The following is a 21,971-nucleotide window of genomic DNA, read 5'->3' as shown; positions in this document are numbered from 1 at the left end:
GTTTTTGATTTGTTGGATTTGTCTCTGCCCCGAATAGCAGAATACATCTTAAAAATAATGAAAAATTGACAAATAAAAATTTTCATGGTTTTTGATTTGTTGGATTTGTCTCCGCCCCGAACAGCAGAATACATCTTAATCTTAAAAATAATGAAAAATTGACGAATACTTGAAAAATGCGTTATTTTCCCTAAAAGTTCTTTAGTTTCGGAGCTGTCAATTTTTTTGTCAAAATCTGTAAGTAATGATTGACATTTATGCATGCGTTCATAAACTATTTAAAATGGATGAATAAACTATTATGTGTTTTTTTTTTTAAAAAAAAGATTGAAAAATATTACGCGTGCGTTCAGAAATGTGTAATGAATACTTAATCTATATATATAAAAGAAAGTCATGTTAGTTACACTATTTATAACTGAAGAACGGCTGGACCGATTTGGCTGAAAATTGGTGGAGAGGTAGCTTAAAACCAGGAGACAGGCATAGGATACTTTTTATCCCGTTCGACCGCTATAAAACGTAGTATAACAGAAACGCATCTGGGGTGGAATAACAAAACGCAAATTAGATTTAGTAGTTCAAACGAATGTACCCCTGTTGAACCCCCAACAAAAGGAAGTTTATGATACATTAATGAAGGCAATTGATGATGGAAATAGTGGTTTATATTTCCTGGATGCCCCTGGTGGAACTGGCAAGACATTCCTCATGTCAGTAGTTTCAGCCACTGTTCGTGCAAGATCCAACATTGCGGTTGCAGTTGGTTCTTCCGGAATAGCAGACACATTGTTAGAAAGATGCCGTACGGCTCAGTCAGCATTAAAATTACCGTTAAATCTTCAAGCTATTGAATAACCGACATGTAATATTACAAAAAAATCAGTAGTGGCCGAAGTTTTATCAGCATCCAAGATCTGGGACGAATGCATAACGGCTCATAAACGTGCATTAGAGGCACTTAACCGAACATTGAAAGATCTACGCAATGACTCGAGATGTTTTGGAGGAGCAATGATTTTACTGTCTGGCAAATTCCGCCAAACACTGCCAGTAGTTCCAAGATCAATGGCTGCAGATGAAATAAATGCTTGCCTCAAATCATCGAATCTATGGCGCTTTGTGAAGAAACTTTAACTGACAACAAACATGAGAGTTGCATTGCTTAATGATACATCTGCTGAAGATTTCTTTGAGCAATTGCTGACTATCGGTAATGGTCGAGTACCTGTCGAAGAATCGAGCGGATTGATTTCATTTCCTCATAATTTCTGTAACTTTGTCTCATCGAAAGATGAACTTATCAACAAAGTATTCCCAAACATCATTACTAACTACAAAAGTAATGAATGGTTGAGTGAGCGAGCAATTTTAGCGGCTAAGAATAAAAATGTAGATGACCTAAACTACATAATTCAGAATGAGATCATTGGTAAAATGCATTCATTCAAATCTATTGACTGTGTAACAAATGAAGATGAAGCCACCAACTATCCAATTGAATTTTTAAACTCTTAGGATGTGCCTGACATACCACCGCACAATTTACGCCTAAAAGTTGGCTCCGTTTTCTTAGTTAGTTAGTTGGTTGCGTGTTCCATTGATCAATCACACAGTACGGTAGCAGTTATGATGTGGAATGTGTCAAGTGCACAAGTAATGCACATATGAAACAAGATTTTTTTAATATATGTGTATTACAATACAGAGTTAAAGATTAATATTTCTATTATTTACCCCATCCCTCAAATGGCACAAAATTCATATACTATATTTATAGATTTATTTATTCCTATTCAAGAATTCATCTATGGTACAGAAGGATTTCTCAAGGAGATAAGATTTCAATATATTCTTGAAGCTATTACTGCTGTCTGTCAGACATTGTATTTCATCTGGCAATTTGTCGAAAATTTTTATAGCAGCATATTTTACCCCTTTCTGTGCCAAGGATAGGTTGAGTAAAGAGTAGTGTAAGTCTTTCTTTTTTCTGTTATTATAATGAGGACTGTCACTGTTGTTTTTAAACTGGTCCATGTTGTTGAGATCAAATTTCATTAGTGAGTAAATGTGAGGCTGTTGTAAGAATTCCCAATCTTTTAAAAAGATGCCTACAAGATGTGCGACTATGAATCCTACACATTATTCTAACCACTTTCTTTTGAGCAGTGAATACTTTTTGTCTAAATGTTGAGTTACCCCAAAATATTATTCCATATGACATCAGAGAGTGAAAGTATGCAAAGTATGTTAGCTTACTAATTCCTATATCCTCAAAATTGGCAATTATTCTGATTGCAAAAGTTGCTGAACCTAGTCGCATTAGAAGATCCAAAATATGAATTTTCCAATTAAGATTCTCATCTATATGTACACCCAAAAACTTCGTATGCTCTACCCTGTCTACTGATTTCTGTTGACATGTTATATTTATTGAAGCAACTGTACTTTTTGCAGCAGAAAATTGGATGTACTGTGTTTTTTCAAAGTTTAGAGAAAGCCCATTTGCAGAAAACCAATTAATGACTTTTCCAAAGACCTTATTTGAAGTCAATGATAGCAATATGTGTTTCTAGATTAAATTCTTTACATTTTTCTATTAGAATTTTCAAATCTCACTCAGATCGAAGAATTAAAGCTGGTACATTCAGTTCTGAAAATTATTTATTTCTTCCACAGTACCAGTGATGTGACAAAAATCACATTTTGATGTAATAAACTAGTTGGACATGCAAGTGAATTCAAAAATACTTTTTGTGTAAAATACGCATCAGTAGGCATTTGCGTGCCTTTGTGAGTGCACATGAGAGATTAAATAAAGTGTAGTGATAGTGAATATTTTCATTGATTTGTAGCACCAGAATACATTTTTGACCAATTATATTCATTATTTATGTATACCTACTTTAATTTATAATATATTTCAAATAATTCATCCAACTTCAACAATGTTTGGCCTGATTATATTTCATTTTTATTTTCATGTGGAAATTCTAATGAGCTGCTAATTCTCCACAATGGATATGGTTGCTATCAATTGTTTGTTACTACTGGGACAGGGAGCATTTCAAAATTCACAATGATCAACAAAAAGATCAACTAGAATTCAAATCCAGATGAGCAGAAGCACTCTGCATGCATGACGAAAAGAACAGAGAGGTAGGCCTTCAGGCAGCACAGAAACAGAACTACAATGCACAAAGCATCACTATCCAACAAAACCGGTACCAGATGAGGTTACCCAAACTGGTGCATTAGATCACTGGCTTCAGATTACAGGCACAAGGAAAAGAGGTAAAAGAGGAAATAGTAAAGGACAGATGGTGTGATGAGTAAATGGTCATATGTGCCAAAACAAGAGAGTTAACTGTTTACAAGAATTTCAAAGGTATATTTTATTAAATATAATTAATTAAAATGTATGTCACCGTGTATTTTTCATTTTTTTATTCTCACAAATCCTATCAGTGTATCATCAAACTGTAAAATGAAAATCTCAGTAAATGAAATTTGCAAGTGTCGCAAAGCACCTGTCGTTGCAAAAATGTAACGTACCTCATTATACCAGATAGGTCTAGCATGTCTAAGACAAAGAAGCCAAGGGCTATGTTGGCAGCAGCTTAGCTAAAAGCACGGCATCCCGAGCCAGGCCTGGGCAGAGGAAACAGACAATATGTGTCCCATAACACAGGACAGGGAGGGCTTCCTTGAGGAGTAAACACTTAAAAAAAAATTCCACGTGCTTCATGATGTAGGTTGGGTGTGGGGCGAATAACCACTCACCGCAAAACTGTCACATTACACAATCAGAACCTCGGATAATGCATGGGACACCTCCCAATTGGAAACATTCCAGTTTTTATCGATTGCAGAAGCTTACTCCAAGATATGCAGACATTCTGAAGCAAGCTAATCTACTACTAATGTTATGGTCAAATACAGCCAAACATTCTCTCGAAGCTGTCGTTCCGCACATTTAAGGCAAATAAAAAGTTTATAATTTCCACAATACGCATGACTGAGGATGACATGGTGATCGGTTGGTACCGTCAGGCTTCAAGGCTTGTTCAGATGGAGTGGAGTTGAGTTTAGTTTAGATTTAATCATGTATCATTCCCTTGCCATCTTCACTGAATACACATTCAAGGTAACCTGCAGCGCGAATCTGATGGAACAACAGTAGGGGTCTAGAATTAAATTTTCACTCTACAGTGGAGTGTGCGCTGATATGAAACTTCCTGGCAGATTAAAACTATGTGCCGGACTGAGACTCGAACTCAGGATCTTTGCCTTTTGCGGGAAAGTGCTCTACCATCTGAGCTAGCCAAGCACGACTCACGCCCTGTCCTCGCAGCTTTAATTCCGCCCAGTACCTCGTCTCCTACCTTCCAGGTTCGCAGGAGAGCTTCCGTGAAGTTTGGAAGGTAGGAGACGAGGTAATGGCGGAATTAAAGCTATGAGGACGGGGCTTGAGTCGTGCTTGGGTAGCTCAGTTTGTAGAGCACTTGCCCGCGAAAGGCAAAGGTCCCAAGTTCGAGTCTCGGTCCGGCACACAGTTGTAATCTGCCAGGAAGTTTCATAACAGTACAGGTATCAATAATGTGTTTTTTAGTGTAAACTGTATGCAAACGAGCAAACTGATTTCATACAACTAACACATCATCAACCATGAACATCTACTATACCAAGCCTTGTTCATGCAAAACTCTGAAACACTTACAGATGGGTGTATGTCCTTCTGGCTAAAAGTCACAAGAAATAAATAAAAAATAAGTAATGGAAGGGACATTCAGAACATGACTTCATCACAGGAAAATGACAAAAGATTTGGCAATAGTAACTTGGAACACATGAACAGCATCAAAACCTGAAAAAATGAAAGAACCAGCTCAAGAAGACACGAAGTTTAAGTGTAATACTGTGACACTACAAAAAGCGAGATGGCAAGGACAAGGGTAGACAGATATGCCTCCGCATTCTCCACTGTATAGTTGACCAGAAAGAAGGACAGGTCTATCTGCACCAGGGCTTATAATAAGAGATTAGGAGAAGTCTTTTGGAAACTGAACATATAAGTGTAAGTGAAATAGTTGATCAAATAGACCACGAGTTAGAAAAAGCATGATGATCCATGTCAGTCGTGGATGTACAGAGCTGCAGGGATCCAAACTGTGATTCATACCACTATGTTGTAAAAGTCATAGTGAGAGAGAAGTCAGCTGTAATACATAAAAGTGGAATGGGAAAACAAGATAACTGGACTATAGAAAAACGGAATCATCCTGAAATTTTAAAAACTTACCAAATGAAAACTAAAGGTGTCCTAAAGGTTGGCAACAAAACAAAAGAGGGGAAAAGGCATCAGAAGAAATAATTGGAGTAAGAATGGCAAGACATGTATGGTTTGATGACAAATGTAGACTCACAATAGTACATAACAATTCAGTAAGAATGAGAATGCTAAACAGAGAGAGAGAGATAGAGAGATAGAGAGAGAGAGAGAGAGAGATATAGAGAGATAGAGAGATAGAGAGAGAGAGAGAGAATAAATGTGGAGGTGTATAAAGAATTAAGGTCTAATGCTTATAGCACATGTAAGAAAAAGAAAAGGATTGGCTGATAGGAAACTTTCAATAGAGAGAAGAATTAAAGGACCAGAACAAAATATATCATGCAAAAGGTACACAAAAACCATGTAAAAATATAAATGGTAAGATAACTAGAACAGACAAAAAACATCGTAGAAACGGGCAGAATATTTGGAAGACATGGTCAGTAACAACTCAGGCCAGATATCAAGAGATCCACATGAAGAGAAGGAGAATATAGGGACAATAAAAGAGGAAAGGAAACAAGCAAAATGACCAGCAATGCACTAGGTCGAGTCTGTGATATATAAATTGAAAATTAACTGTGCATGAGGTGAAGATGTGATAGTGTCACAACTTACAAAATTTTGCTGTAACCTCTAAAGTGTGAAATACATGCACTAATAAACAAGATGGAAAAATGAAAGCATGTCTGACAATTGAAAAACAGGAGTATTTCCTGCATATCAGAAAAGAGAAAAGTTAGCTAGTGAATATTATGGAGGCATAGCTTTATCGAATATAGCAGCCAAGATATTTTCTCCGGTGCTGAATGAAAGGGACATATACATCTTGTCTAATCATAAGAACAACCAAGTTAAGTGGTGTGTGTGTGTGTGTGTGTGTGTGTGTGTGTGTGTGTGTGTGTGTGGGCGCGCGCGCGCGCGCTCCCGTGCACGCACGCGCCTTTTTTTCCCCCTTAGGTTACCACTTGTCAAAGGATAGCTTTTTCTTTTCTTTTGTGCGTGCCTTTCGAAAACTCCACGCTTTTGCTTTTCAGTTAGTGGTTTCCTTCAAGCCAAAAGTATATACATTCTACAACAAAATTTCCTATAAGTCAAGAGTATACTATTCCCTTGTGCGACCATTTGTTACATATGAGTCAGAGATGTGGACAACAACAGAAGCAAAATCGAACAACCAAAGGACATTTGAAAGAAAAATTCTGCAAAAAATTTGTGGGTCTATGAGAGGGGCAGCGAGTTGGAGAGTAAGCTACAACCATCAAAAACAAGAGCACACACCTGGGAATAATACAATGAAATTTATTAAATCTCAAAGAATATGCTGTTTAGGACATACAGAGAAGGTGACAGCTGTCAGGTTGCCCAAACGAATAATAAAAGATAGATTATATACCGGCAGAAGGAAAGCTGACAACGAACTAAGTAGCTGGACAATGTATTAGCTGACCTTAAGAAGATGGAGATCCAAGGACGGAAGAGAAAAGGAGAGAACAGATGTTTGGAGGAAGATTATTGAGGAGGCCAAGGCCCATCAAGGGCTGTATTGCTGAAGATGAAGGTATAACATATCTTCGATCTGACTTTATATACACAAAAATATCATTTTTGAATTTTTTTCCCTTTCGTGTAGAAATTTATTCAAGTTATGTCAAGCTTCTATTCTTCAGCCCCCTAACACTCCCACAGGGATGAAGAAGACAAAATTAATTTAAGCTTGCGCAAAACATTTAGGCAGTCATTCTCACATACCATATACAATCAGAACAATGAGGTGTCCTGACGTGTGCTACTGTGCTAAGTACCACTTCACAGTAGATTGTGGAGTATGCATGCATATGTAGATCACCGACTTGTAATGAATAGCCATGATGACAATGGCATGATAGACTACAGCCATCCAGCAAGTCTACTGACTCTACAGTTGCGAATTTCACGTACACCTCCGTTGCTCAGTGGTCGGTGTGGCTGACTGCCATGCAAAGGGCCTTTATTCTATTCCCGGCTCGGTTGGAGGTTTTATCTGCTCAGGGCCTGTGTGTTGTGCTGTATTCATTGCCATTTCATCATTGTAGAGACACAATCTGCTGAAGTGGCTTCAAATAAAAAGACAACCACTAGGTGGCTGAACAACTCCAGATCAGGTCTCCCACATAAAAATGCCATACGATCATTTCCTTTCAATCCCCCAACCACAGTACCAGTGCTGAAAATAATTTCCATGCCCAGTATACAATGCTGTCTAGTGTGCAGATGGACCATTATACTCCAATGCAAAAGGCTTATGAATTGCCGGTACACAAAGCTGAAAAGTGAAGCACTATGTATTCAGACATGAAACTGAAGGATACATTTTCACTCACTCCTTCAATAATTTGTCAGAATATTAGAACTCGGGGAATACATATGAGTCGAGTGGAGTGGCCGCGCAGTTTGAGGCGGATTGCGCGGCCCCTCCAGCCGGAGGTTCGAATCGTCCCTCGGGCATGGGGGTGTGTGTTGTTCTCAGCATAAGTTAGTTTAAGCAGTGTGTAAGTCTAGGGACCGATTACCTCAGCAGTTTGGTCCCTTAGGAATCCCCATACAATTAGGAATTCATGCACTACATATGAATGAACAAATGAATGAATTGTGATCCATCTTATGCACAGTGCATGTTTGTTTATGGTTCCTCACCAAATTCTGTAACTCCACTGCAATGATAAACCACTTTAAAGTTTTGCTATGGAAATACTGACAAGTGTTTAGAACTAATATATTATCTGCACTCCCATTTAACACCTGAGTGGGAAGGCCCCTTTTTTATAACACGAGCGGGCACGTGGCTTACTTTGTACACATGTAAAGAATGGCTGTCTTTTGTTACCAAGATAAACATGTATGAGCAAAATCACAGTTTAATCTTAGTTTGGTTAAACAATGATAAAATAAACTTACATGAGCTAAATTGTCGTTTCATAAACAGCATTAAAATAAACAATTATATCATTCTGTTGCCACATACAAGTGTTACACCACAGTAATGACCCACTTGAGGCATTAAAAACCACAGTTGCATCAGATCCCAGCCAACCATTTATCTGATTGCTAATTATCTTGTAGAAAACTGCTTCATTGGAGGACTATGCCGCTACTTCAAAACCTAGATCATTTATTTGCAAGAACTTCAAATTTTTCCTCACCTAGCTCGCTGTTTATTTCACATTACTGTTGTTCACTTGGATGTATGAGAGCACCACTTATCACAGTGTTAGCTAAAGCAATAGTGAAGGAAGAGTTACAGGTTCACAATTGTAAAACAACAATGCAATGGTACAAGACAATTATTATTTGTGGTTGGTGCACTTTATAACCCACTCTAGGGTTAATTTTATTCCATCAATATTTAACTTAACAACCATGAAGAACTTTAGTCCAATCAGCAAAGGAAAATTAGGGACAAAATCAGCATAGTCACAAATTTTTTTTAACTCGTAAAAGGGGGGGGGGGGGGGGCTGTAATGAATAACATACTAAAAATCCTGACCATAGGGTGTGAGAGTGAGGGTGGGGTGTGGGGGGCATTTAAAGATCTGTTTTGTAGGTTTTTCTTGACTTTCTCAAAAACTGTGGCATCTAGCTAAAATGACTGCAGTACAAAATTAAACTACATTAAGGACCTATCCATTTTTTCTCTAAGACTTCTAACTCCCACACTGCAAGGGACTAAAAAATCTCTGGTTACTAAAAATAGTATTTTAATGGTATAAAATTAATGTATATTGTTAAATAAAGAGGGTGAAGAATGAACATTAAATGTTTATATCACATATGAAGCATTACAACTTGAGCTCTGGGGTATAACTTGATGGAAAGGTGGAGATAGATGTTAGAAGCATGGAGGAACATAGGTCATCTTTTTACAGCTTGAAGATGTCACATGCATCATCCCAGTCTCAGCTCTTCCAGCATCTGAAGAAGCTTAAATTGGCTCCCTCTGCAGCAGAAGTAGGTCATCTATATGTTACGGAACTTCACACATTTCAACACAAGCCAAGCAATGCATTGTGGCAGATTACTGTCCTACATTTAAACATGATTATTCTTCTTCCACCAGACATATCAATGCCCTTTTTGCAAGAATATACTGTGGATGTGTGGTAAGTGGCTTGACTCAGTGCAGCCCACTCTGCAAGTGTCAGCAATTCCTGAATGGAGGATAGTCATGCAGTCTACCAGTAACACAATTAATGGTCAGAGAAACACAGCAGTTTTCTGTGTCATTCATTAATTCACCACCAAGCAAATGCAGCATGATTACACAGATTTACAATGTGCTGTCAATGACAGCAGACAGGTCCCACATTTATCAATCCAGTTCCTTTCCCACCGACACTGCACAGGTTACCGACAACATCACACTTGCAAATTAAACACTTATCTTTTGTTTATAGGAATGTATGTTACATAAAAGCTCACAAACAACTGTAAATAAGTACTCATTTAATAAATGGAAAATACACCCATCAAAAAAGTTAGGCATATAATTAGTTCCTTTGTCTTGAAATGACATAGATGTCTTACACTGTATTTTTTGATAATACAGAATTTTACACGAAGGAAAACTACACCATATGTTCTCGTTGAACCAATTATGAAATGAAAAAGGAACATTATTTGGGAGGGGGGGGGGGGGGGGGGGGGGTTGCCGTGCCCCACAATACCAAAACACATAAAATCCAGTGTCCAGTGCAGGTCCTCTATGAAACACAAAACAACATTGTTCTTGTTGCAAATCTCAGTCCAATGACTGGTTTGATGCAGCTCTCTGTGCTACTCTATCCTGCACATCCTTTCTCACCTCTGAACAACTACTTCCTTTTGAAGCTGCTTACTGTATTCGCTTCTTGTCCTTTTTCTACACTCCCCCCCCCCCCCCCAAAAAAAAAGTAAATTGATGTTTCCTTTATGTCTCAGAATGTGTCCTATCAACAGATCCCTTCTTTTAGTCAAGTTGTGCAACATATTTCTTTTTGTCCCAGTTCTACTTAGTACCTTTTCACTACTTAGATTAGCTACCCACCTAATTCCAGCATTCTTCTGTTGTAGTATCACATTTTAAAAGTTTATTTTCTCTTTTTGTCTAAACTGTTTCTCATCCAGGTTTCATTTCCATACATGGCTACACTCCAGGTAATGGCCTCCAGAAAATATTTCTTAACACTCAAATCTATATTTGATGTTAGCAAATTTCTCTTGTCCAGAAATACTTTTCTTGCCATTGCCAGTCTACATGTCATATCCTCTCTGCTTTGGGTGCCATCAATTATGTCAGTGTCTTGTACATTAATTTCCTCAGCATCACTGGTGTAACTCGTTTATGTTCCATTATCCTCGTTTTGCTTTTGTTGATGTTCATCTTACAACCCCCTTTCAAGACACTGTCCGTTCTGTTTGAATGCTCTTCCGCATCCTTTCCTGTCTGACTGAGTTACAGTGTCACTGCCAGACCTAAAAGGTTTTATTTCTTCTTCCTGAATTTGACACCCTTCACCAAATTATCCCTCTGTTTCTTTTATTGTCTACTCAGTGTACAGACTGAATAACATCAGGAGTAGACTACAATACAATCATGGTCTCACTCCCTTCTCAACTGCTCCTTCCCCTTTACAGCCCTCAACTCTTATAACTGTCATCTCGTTTCTACACAAGTTGTATATAGCTTTTTGCTTCCTCTGTTTTACCTCTGCTACCTTCAGAATTTCAAAGAGTGTTATTTCAGTCAACATCATCAAAGCTTTCTCTACGTCTGCAAATGCTATAAAACAGAAATTTGCCTTTCCTTAACCTATCTTCTGAGAGCAGCAGTAGCATCAGTAAATTTCTCTGGGATCCAAACTGATCTTCCCTGAAGTTGGCATCTCCCAGTACGTCCATTCTTCTCTAAATAATTCGTTTTAGCATTTTGCAACTGTAAATTATTAAACTGAAAGTTCAGTAATATTCACATCTGTCAGTACCTGCTTAGTTAAAAAGGCCAGGGCAGGAGGTGGGGGCTGGCAGGGAGTGCAAACAAACTAACTGGCATCAAAAAGACCAGACCAGTTACGGTATAGAGCTCAACTTAAAAACCAATACTGCTACCAAAATATTAAAACAGATGGCACTACAAATATCTAAAAGCACGACCAACACATAGCAAAAACTCATGAACACTAAAAATATTCAGTACTGACTACATCAGCTGACATGTCCACAATACCAAAAAAAACAAACATTGCTCATATAACTAACATTGTAAATCTAACTTTATCAACATAGGTAAAACACATTCCACAAACCAAGATCCAACATAATTACCAACAACTAATGATACAATCCAAAATCCCTAAAAAATACTTGCATTACTAGCAATTTCAGTCTGCAAGACACAAAATTATGTACATGAACACACATACCATACATACTACAACAAACAGATAGAACCAAAAGACATACTTACCAACCACAGTCAGGTGACACACAAGTCTAGCAATAGCAAAAACAATGTCATCAATACAGTCTTTCAAATAGCAAGCCTAGACTTATCAAACCAATAATCACTCCAGATAGAATGACATATATTGTCCCATCAGCACCACATACACTGGTCCCTAATGCAAGATGCAGCAACTTGTTCAATCTCATATCTTCTCCACAAACTCAGCAGTTAAACGAAGTAACTGTAGAAATTTAATGGTACTCAACATGTCCTCTCCCACTGCAGCATGCAGGGACCTACTCGTGAACTTTGTTGCCACATCCACAATTAACAAAAAACAAAATAGAAAATTAAATTGCAACCTGTAAAATAACACACTGCACTAATAATTCCAAACTCGAAAAAAGTCTACGGCCCATAACTGCCAACATTAAAATATCTCATACCAAACCACGACAAACACTTTCAACATTATTGTCACAAACAGCACTCAAGGCGTCTAATATCACTAACAACATTCAAAAACAATTTATAAACATAAAGATTCCATACTAGAGGGCACCACCACATTCTTCATCACACCATCTGCAAACATGATCTATTTCAAAGACACTGCACCACCATGATGTCACATAACACAATACAGTTATATTATGAGTCAAATAAGATGAGTGGTATCGAATGCTCGAGTAGACTCTAAAAGTATATCTATGCCATACTGCAAAGAGGTCTTTTTTCCCCTGAAAGACGAGTTTGGAAATATAATGGTTAATTAGTATAGTCCTGATTTATCATCCTAGTGTTGTACAGGAACAACATTAGTGACTTCTTCACCAGCTGTTTATGAGGAAGGCAGTTGGCAATGTTTCATTCAAAAGTAAGTTGTTAGCTGCTCGCAAGTTCACAGGACAAAAATTAGTCACCCCTGTGCACTTTAATACGAATTGTGAAGCATTTCCAGAAAAGGCAGGAATCGAGTCACATCCTCAACTATGTGCACACAGCCTCTATATGAGCACAAGGCAGTAGTGATAACTGAGACATTTATGTATCAGGCAGATAATGTACATAAACATGGCTAAGTGTACAGACATGACAGAGTGGTAAAAGTAGTGAATAATATGATATGCGCAAAGTAATCCTGTCAACAAGGCAACTTTTCACCAGCACTACTCAACTGCTATGACAGCTATAACATTGTTGTGCATAATTTTAACTATGGAAGTATTGTGACCTCCTTAGGATGACATTTTTTAGATTGCAATTTCAGTGGAGTGTAAATAATACTACAGAGTGCACAATGTAGGGGGGGGGGAACAGATCATCATGACACATTCATTGCCTTTTCCAACTCACAACGAAATTACCACTTTTATTCCTAACCTAGACCTCAGATTACACCACAGAACAGTATCATCACAAGAAACAAGAACATAAAAACAAATCATGCTATAGTTTTCAGTACATGTTTATATTTTCAGAACAACAACGAAAGCTGAGGCAGATGCTAAACATCAATAAGTGGCCATAAATAAATTTGTATTTTTGTGAAATGTGGCACCAAAACATATCATTATTTCCAAACATATGCCACTCACTGCATGAAACTGAGGATTGTGTATATACAAAGTTTACTCAATAACCAGTTTCTGACTTAATTAGTACATTATTTACAATTTTCACGGCTGCAGTTTATTGCCAGGATTAACAACAACACTGCACGAACAGACACCAATATATAACTCTGTTCTTTCAAATGTTAGTTTACTGCTGAACCTCTCTCATATGTTGCAAACTTTGCTGATAAAGTAAAACAAATTTCAAACTGATCAAAAGCTTCTGAGTTTCCAGGCATCAACAAGAATCTCCAGTGATCCACTAAAGAAAAAGAAGAAAATTCTTTCTTGATGAAAAGGCACAATTTCCGGAGAGCGTTGTCACAGAAATTTAATTACCAACTGTAATTACATCTGTATATTATAGTGTTTGGTGATATGTATTTTGCATAACGGGAAATGTTTCATGACCTTAACGTTTTATAATAATCATTGTATATAAAATATGAAATATTTTTCAAACAAATGGAAAAAAGAGAGGATATTTCTGCACAGTAACATTCAGTTCAACTATTCTCAAAGACCTTCATACTCAATTTAGTCACATGACATTTACAACTGAAGTGTCTACTTGGTCTTGACAGTGGTTTTACTATTTGGTGACATGTCCTTTGCCACAATTTTCAATTGAATTGCCCTAAACAAGTTTATATAATAATATAATAAAGAAACCAATAATGTTCAGAGCAGCAGTAACACCATCTAGTAGTAGTGGTGGCAACAGCTGTATCTGGATTAACTGGTGCTTTCAGTACTGCTTCGCCAATTTGCAACCACAGTGTCACTTTTCAACTTTTTCTACACCTCTGTCTACACTAGAGATCACTGTCACTGCAACCAATGTTCCAAAAAATAACAGATGCAGAAAAATATTAGCAATGTCCTGTTCTCTTCCTGTCTGCACATATATGATGTCATACACCAACCTATTATTATGCCATTACACAAAGTCAACATCCATTATCAATATTTTCAGTTGACCCAGACTTTCTAAATGGCAACGGGCACAACAGGTCTCATACAAATATCATTTCTACTTGCCCATATAACTGCATTATTACCATAATAATTACACATGTGCAGCAGAAACAAAACTTTACTCAATAATACTTTTTAAGTGAACGTATGTTGTATATTAGTTTGTGCTAAAGATAACTTTAATGTGGAGTAATGAATGTCATTTTTCCTACTGGTACTGTAATTATATGCGTCACTGTTCCTTCTGAACAGTCCTGGATTATTTACAACAAACTTTACGAGGAGATGAATACGCTGAGAAGCAGCAGTACGAATGCCCAACTCCTTTAACAGATGTCTACAAGGTGACCCTGGTTGTTCACTACAGCCTAGATTATTCCTACAGCATGTTTTCGAGCAATGATTAGTTTCCACAGAACTGAATCTGACTTCAACACAACGAAAATATTCAAAATGTCCACTTAATGAAATTTCTTTTCGCTAGATTTGCAATTATTCTAAATGCAAATGAGGCTGAACTAAGATGTTCTGTGAGTTCCAAAATGTGTTTCTGTATGGTTTAAATTTTCATCGATATGGAAACATAAGTATTTTTAAGTCTGCAGCCTATTTATCATTTCCTCATCACAAGTTATGCTTCTCTCTGGTGTTGGACCTCTAGAAGTTCAGAACTCAGTGTGATTTCAACACAACAAAAATAGAAAATGTAAAGTATTCATGGTGTGATTACAAAAATCCTTAAAACAAGGGAGATGGCAACAAACAAACACAGAAAATCATTATAAGAGAGTTTTGTACTCAAACTGTCTGCCTACAACTTACAGAATGATTTAACAAAGTACTGTTTTCTTGAAGTACCCTATATTAATCTTTTTTACCTTCAAAGTTACTTTTGAATGAAAAGTACATATAACCATACAAAGCAAACATTATTGCCTGTTATGAGCTAGAGAATTGGTCTCATGGTGTAAAGCTCGTTTAAAGATTTATCTCGGAGCATGATGGTACCCTTTGAACAGGTAGTATGTTTCTAATATACATTTAAATGGTCAAAGGGAGGAAAACAGCGTGAATCAAAGGGGTTGACCTATAGTAAAATTGGACAAAAGCCATTCGCAACAAAACTGAATGGAGAGGTGGTAAAGTTTGTTCCAGGATCAGTTAATTCAGATATGAATGTAGGTATTAAAATTGGGGCACTGAAATGAACAAGAAATCTGGATTCTCCAACAATGCCAGGTTGGCATAAACAATCGAGGAAATCTCAACAAATGGATTACAGCAACCAATAGAAGTTAATAAGAAAACCTATGAATCTGACTTGGGCAAACCATCTTCCTCCAATTGCTGTCTGTGTAGAGTCTGAATTAGAAGTATTGCTCAGAATAAAAAAAATGATAACAATAGTGAGAGAAAATCTGTCTGTTGTTGAAACGTTAATTACGCAAAATATTCCACTTCTTGTTTATGATAGGGCAAAAACACTATTACGTAAATGCTATTAATAAAATCTGTACCGCCAGTTATTTCTACTATTTCAAATTCTTCAACGTCATAATTACATAGCACAATACAAATGCATATAAAGTCATGTTGCAGAATGACACAGCATCTTTTGACTTCTAATGCCAAATATTTTAATGTGCCAAGTCCCAGTACGTATTAGAGTTTAATTTCCAAACAATATGTTCCGTTCTGCTTAAAATGTTGCATGAAAAATGCGATAAGCAGCTAACGATAATTCGTTGAATGAGTGAAAATATTACTGTTCTGAAATGAGAGATTTCATCATTTCAACAGAGTACCCTTGTTGTCTCATGTATTATTTGTCCTAGTAAAACATATTTTGAAGTTCTCGGTAGACGCCTTCACCATATGGAATTGGCTGATCTTGAAAGCGTATGAACGTAGTATACACTTACAGTAAAATCTTAGGGCGCACAAGCTCTCATTGATGTGAAATTACTCAAACATACCTGCGGCGCTGAGACTCGTAGACGAACCCTGCATACGCTGAAGTATCACAACATCCCCATCAGCAACGCCGTGCTCTTTCAGTGATTTTCTGTCATCTGTCAGTGGCCGACCGCTGTATACAATCAGAATTTCCCTCGAAGGAAACCCCGACTCCATTTCACATAGCGCTTTGAAGTTCTCCAGCTCCAAGTCCTCGCTCACGTCGAGGACAAATATTTCGTCAGCAAGAGTTGTGACCGTCACCCTCATTGTCCTTAATGGAAACACTAGTTATCTGCACAACAGCAACTCTTCAAGCCACAATAGCCAACACAGACTCGGACCTGAATGTAAACTATCAACGCCAGACACCAAAATAAGCAACCTCACGCCGCCATCTTCGTACGAGTAGGTGCTACCACCATGACGGATTTAAAAAATGAAATAATTCAAGCAACATTTTTTTTACTTGTATTACTCTTCTGGTGTTTATTGCCCTTGTTATCGGGATGCACTGAATACATATATCACCGTTCAATTCAATCTATTTGAAACGTTGGAAAAAGCTGGGTGATAATATTGTCATAGGAAAAATTACTGCACGGACGGGCCACGTCGCTGAAAAGTAGAATAACGGGGGGCGTTCCCGATTACTGTTTCTGTTTACGTCAGTCCTTTGAAAGGAAGGGCGGGATAGGATGTGCGGTCCATTGCTCATGCAAGAAGGTGGGTATGCAATACAATAAAGTACAATAGAGTGCCTTGAATCCCACCCTTCTCAGGCATGAGCATCGTGGTTGCAAATTTGAGCAGACGACCATGTGCATTAGGGTGGCCATTGCTCATGTTCGCCAACAATAGACCATTGATCATAAACGCTATTTAAATAGGGTGGTAATACATTTGACGGGTCATTACGCATAAATCGTAATACGATTCTAATAATAATTATACAGATGCTACAAATAAAGCAAACAACAACTTCTTACTTAGGGGTGTAGGTACCCACGCAAGCGTTTTGGAAATAGCGTTACAACTTTAGTTCTGTGATGACAAATAGCCCAAAAAGTACAACCGAACACACAGAATAAATAAGAGGCAGTCAAATGAAGACGAGGCACATGGAAACAACTAAGGAAACTTTATTATTTCAAAAGTAATCGACATAACTGTTGATATAATTATACCACTACGAGAGAAGATGGTCAATGCCTTCATGGAAAAATGTTTGCAGTACTTACGGAACCATGATTGTACCAAGGCATGCACCGTTTCATCAGAGAATGACAAGTCATTGCTACTGTGCAACATAGATTTTGGCCCATGATTTCCTTGCAAAAGCATTTCAGTGAAGTAATGTGACATTACAGAAGTGCCCGATTCCACCCGTCTGATTTGACCCATTAATGTCATCAGTAAAGCGGAAACAGGTAGTTGCAGCGAATATAATACCGGCAGGGTGTCAATAACGTCACTACATACATACCGTACGCCAACAAATGGGAACAAAAATAAAAATTATACAGTAATGTCTCATCCCAGAAATAAAATGAAACTAACGGACAAAGTCGGAAAACTGGGGGTTTAGGAACAAGCCATACATACATCTACAAAAAAACACCGCACCATCCAAAACAAATAACATCTAAAAAAAATTAAATTATAACAATCTGCTACACCAACAAGACGACAGGAATCGGACATTTCCCTTGACCTATATAGTTCAACTGCAACTATCGATACCAAAAAACCAATAGCTACAATTCTAAAATGTGGAACCAAAACCCAAACAACTAAAAAATCCGAATCCCCCACATTAACTACATGAATTAAAACACAACCGACCTACTGTAAATATACAACAGACAAAACATTGCAGCTACTATAGAATAAAACCAAAACAAAAATTAATGACTGATTAAAGCCTCCGGCAATACCACCTAGGTTGGCCACAGCGTGCACACACACACACACACACACACACACACACACACACACACACACACACACACACACACACTCTCTCTCTACATACATGTGGTATGACAATTAATGTAATGGAGCATGTTGTAAATAAGGAAAAACAATAAAATTCTTATAGGGTTCTGTATTAGGACTTTGTGAAAGAAGATAGCTTGTGCTGTGCTTGTAATGTCTGCTTGAAGAGGCCCAGGACTCTGCAAAATTCTGCCGGTTGTCAGAGAGGATAAGTGGCACCTTTATAAATTACGACATTATTCAAGAGTTTGCTGATGTTAGCAGGGAATTCTTCAGAGTGCTCTGTTATGATTTCAACATATTTGGAATGATTATCAACAAAGGTGCATGCATAGGTAACTGTGCTGAGAATTCCGTCTAGTAAAATTTTGGAGCTGCAACCTAAGACCATTCCTTTCCTCAACCAAACATGTGGTTGATGATGCAAGGCTCTGGCTGCCAACGTGAGAAAATGTAATTTACCAATGTTTGCCTGTATCAGTTTTTTCACTAATGAAGTAGTTGTAAGAATGGGTTAGTGTTTTGAGTAACTTAAGCATAAGAATTTAAATTGAACTAATTAATTGTCAGTATGAACAAAAAATTTCACACAGTGGGCTTTATATTATGACCACTTACCTAATAATCTGTATGTCCACCTTTGGGATGGATAGCAACAGTGACGCGTCATCACGTGGAAGCAATGAGGCCTCAGTAGGTTGCTGTAGGTAGCTGGCACCAAATCTGCAGCCAAAAGTCACCCAATTCCTGTAAACTCCAGGGAGGGGGTCTGAAGAGCTCTGATGCCACATTCAGCCACATTCTAGATGTGTTCAATCAGGTTGAAATCTGTTGAGATGGAGATCAGCACGTCCATTGGAACTCGCCACTGTGTTCCTCGAACCATTCCATCACACTCCTGGATTTGTGACATTGTGCATTATCCTGTTGAAAAATGCCGCAGCTGTCAGGAAACGTGATCATCGTGAAGGCGTGTACGTGGTCTGCAACCAGTGTATGATACTCATTGGCTGTCACGGCGCTGTGCATGAGCTTCATTGGGCCCACGGATGACCACGTGAATGGTCATCAGAGCATAATCGAGCCGCCACCAGCTTGTCTCCATTCTGCCATACAGGTGTTGAGGGACTCTTCCCCTGGAAGACAACGGACTTGCACCCTCCTGTCAACACAGTGAAGAAGGTATCAAGATTCTTCAGACCATGCAATGCTCTGCCACTGCATCAGCATCCAATGCTGATGGCCATGTGCATATTTCAGTTGTAATTGCCGATGTCGTGGTGTTTAACATTGGCGTGCGCACACGCGTGCACACACACACACCCACACACACACACACACACACACACACACACACACACACACACTTTTTTTCTCAACCCTGATTCATTCCATGTTAACTGACAATCAACATCCATCCCTAAAAACTGGCTATTTGCTACACAGCCTATCATCTGTGCTTAGTGCAACAGAATTTTGTTCCTTCTTTATGCTGAATTGCATACTGTTTGTTTTCTTTATATTCAGTCTCAGTTTATCACATACTGGCCAATCATAGACCACCTTGAGAGTTTCATTTCCTTTCTTCAATAGGCATTCTGGTGTTTTACCAGTGATTATGATGTTGCTGTGACCATCAAAGAGAGCTTTCTCGTCATGTATTATACTGTCTGAAAACTTATTGATATATATTAAGAACAGAATTGGACCCAATACAACCCTGAGAAACACCGATGTCTATATGTTCTTGTCTGACAATTTGTTTTATGAAAAATTTACCATCAGCAGATGTGTGTACTCTGTGAATCATTGAGCCCTATTTTTCAGGTAAGACTGGATGCACTCGTTTGCTATTCCTCTTATACTTAGTTCTTTTAGTCGATATTGCTCTTCTCCTACTTTGGAAACCAGAGTGTGCTTCAGTAAAAAGGTTTTGTTTATTCAGATAACTCATTAGTCTATCTTTCATGAATGGTCAAATATTCGAGAATGCAATTTTTGAGAATGCAGACAATAGTGACACTGGGCTGTAGTTTTCAGTACTCTCTTCAATATCTTCCTTTAGTAAGGGCACAATTCATGCATTCTTTAGGTACTCTGGAAAAATACCTCAACTAGGTAATTCATTTATTGTGTTCATTAATGGTGTCTGTATGCTGTCACTACACACCTTCAGAACAGAGACTGGAACCTCATGTATATGTGCTGCCTTCTTATTTTTTAAATTTCTGTATTGCCTTCATGTCTTTCAGCACTGTCATCGGAAACAACAACATTATGCTTGCTGTGTATGTTATTGTTTGTGCTACATGTGTTTTAGGAAGATTTTGTTGCTACTTTTAGACAATACCAGAGAGATAGCCATTTACAAAATTTTCCAATTACTGGGAATTTTCTATTATTTTATGCCTATCCTTGATTTGTATGTTATTGTACAGTCTTCAGTTTCTCCTTTTATGACATCCCACAGTAAAATGTTTTTATTTTCTGCATTATATATTGTTTTGTCATAGAATAATTTTTTGTAGCAAGCAGTACCCTCCTAAGAAATTTTTTATACCTGTGGTAGTAATCTAGGAACTGTGGATCAGTGTAGTGTTTTTGCAAAGAACTGATGATTTTAAGTGTCTGCGAGGGCTTTGTAATACCTGCAATTATCCATCTATTTTCTTTAGTGGGGTGTAACATTGTTGGGGTTGCAGTCCATGTATGATTTGTCACCCAGCCACATGTATGTGCCAACTTCACCTTATGCAGTCGTTGTTCTGGAAGTAATTTGCTTGAGTGACCCTCCTATGCAATGCCACTAAACATGCCATGTGACTTCTCCTTTTACAGTTGAGGTTGGTGCTGAAAGAGATTTCTGACCTATTTAAGGTACTGAAATCACTTAATCAGATTTGAGATAACTCTTCCGTACTATAATGGCAACGTTTCCACTGTACAAATACTTTTACAATTGTGAGTGATGCAGATCACTCATAACTTGCAGCTCACAATCGATCGTAACATGTATGTGTAATGTTTTTACATTAGAGACTGAATGAGAGTTCTTATCACAATTCTTCAGTTATTCCATCATTTCTACATCTATGTGATTGCTCTGCTATTCACAATAAAGTGCCTGGCAGAGGGTTCAATGAACCACCTTCAAGCTGTCTCTCCACCATTCCACTCTTGAATGGCGCAGGGGAAAAAGAGCACTTGAATTTTACTGTGTGAGCACTGATTTCTCTTATTTTATCATGTAGGTAGGTGCCAACAGAATGTTTTCGCAATTAGAGGAGAAAACTGGTTATTGAAATTTCACAAGAAGATCCCGTCACAATGAAAAATACCTTTGTTTTAATTATTGCCACTCCAATTCACATATCATGTCTGTGGCACTATCTCCCCTATTTCGCAGTAATACAAAACAAGCTGCCCTTCTTGAACTTTTTCAACGTCATCTGTCAGTCCCACCTGAAGGAACTCCCACACCTCACACCAGTACTAAAGAATAGGGTGGACAAGTGTGGTGTAAGCAGTCTCTTTAGTAGACCTGTTGCACCTTCTTAGTGTTCTGCCAATGAATCGCTGTCTTTGGTTTGCTCTACCCACAACATTATGTATGTGATGGTTCCAATTTAGG

The 21,971-nt window shown here is 37.9% G+C and overlaps 1 protein-coding gene across 2 annotated transcripts in view; it reads right to left on the bottom strand.

The window, feature by feature from the left end:
* Positions 1–16,732, bottom strand: part of LOC126426842 (protein DDI1 homolog 2) — a 125,303-nt gene extending 108,571 nt beyond the window's left edge. For both annotated transcript variants that reach the window (XM_050088860.1, XM_050088861.1), the window contains exon 1: positions 16,363–16,732. In XM_050088860.1, coding sequence (XP_049944817.1) covers positions 16,363–16,612 — 250 coding nt within the window. In that variant the 5' untranslated portion in view covers positions 16,613–16,732. The remainder of the gene's footprint in view (positions 1–16,362) is intronic.
* Positions 16,733–21,971: the final 5,239 nt, after the last annotated feature.

Source organism: Schistocerca serialis, chromosome 11, assembly GCF_023864345.2.
Source record: "Schistocerca serialis cubense isolate TAMUIC-IGC-003099 chromosome 11, iqSchSeri2.2, whole genome shotgun sequence".
Taxonomy (NCBI): Eukaryota; Metazoa; Arthropoda; class Insecta; order Orthoptera; family Acrididae; genus Schistocerca; species Schistocerca serialis.
The sequence above is the reverse complement of the archived record's forward strand: the minus strand, read 5'-3'. Positions and strand labels throughout refer to the sequence as shown.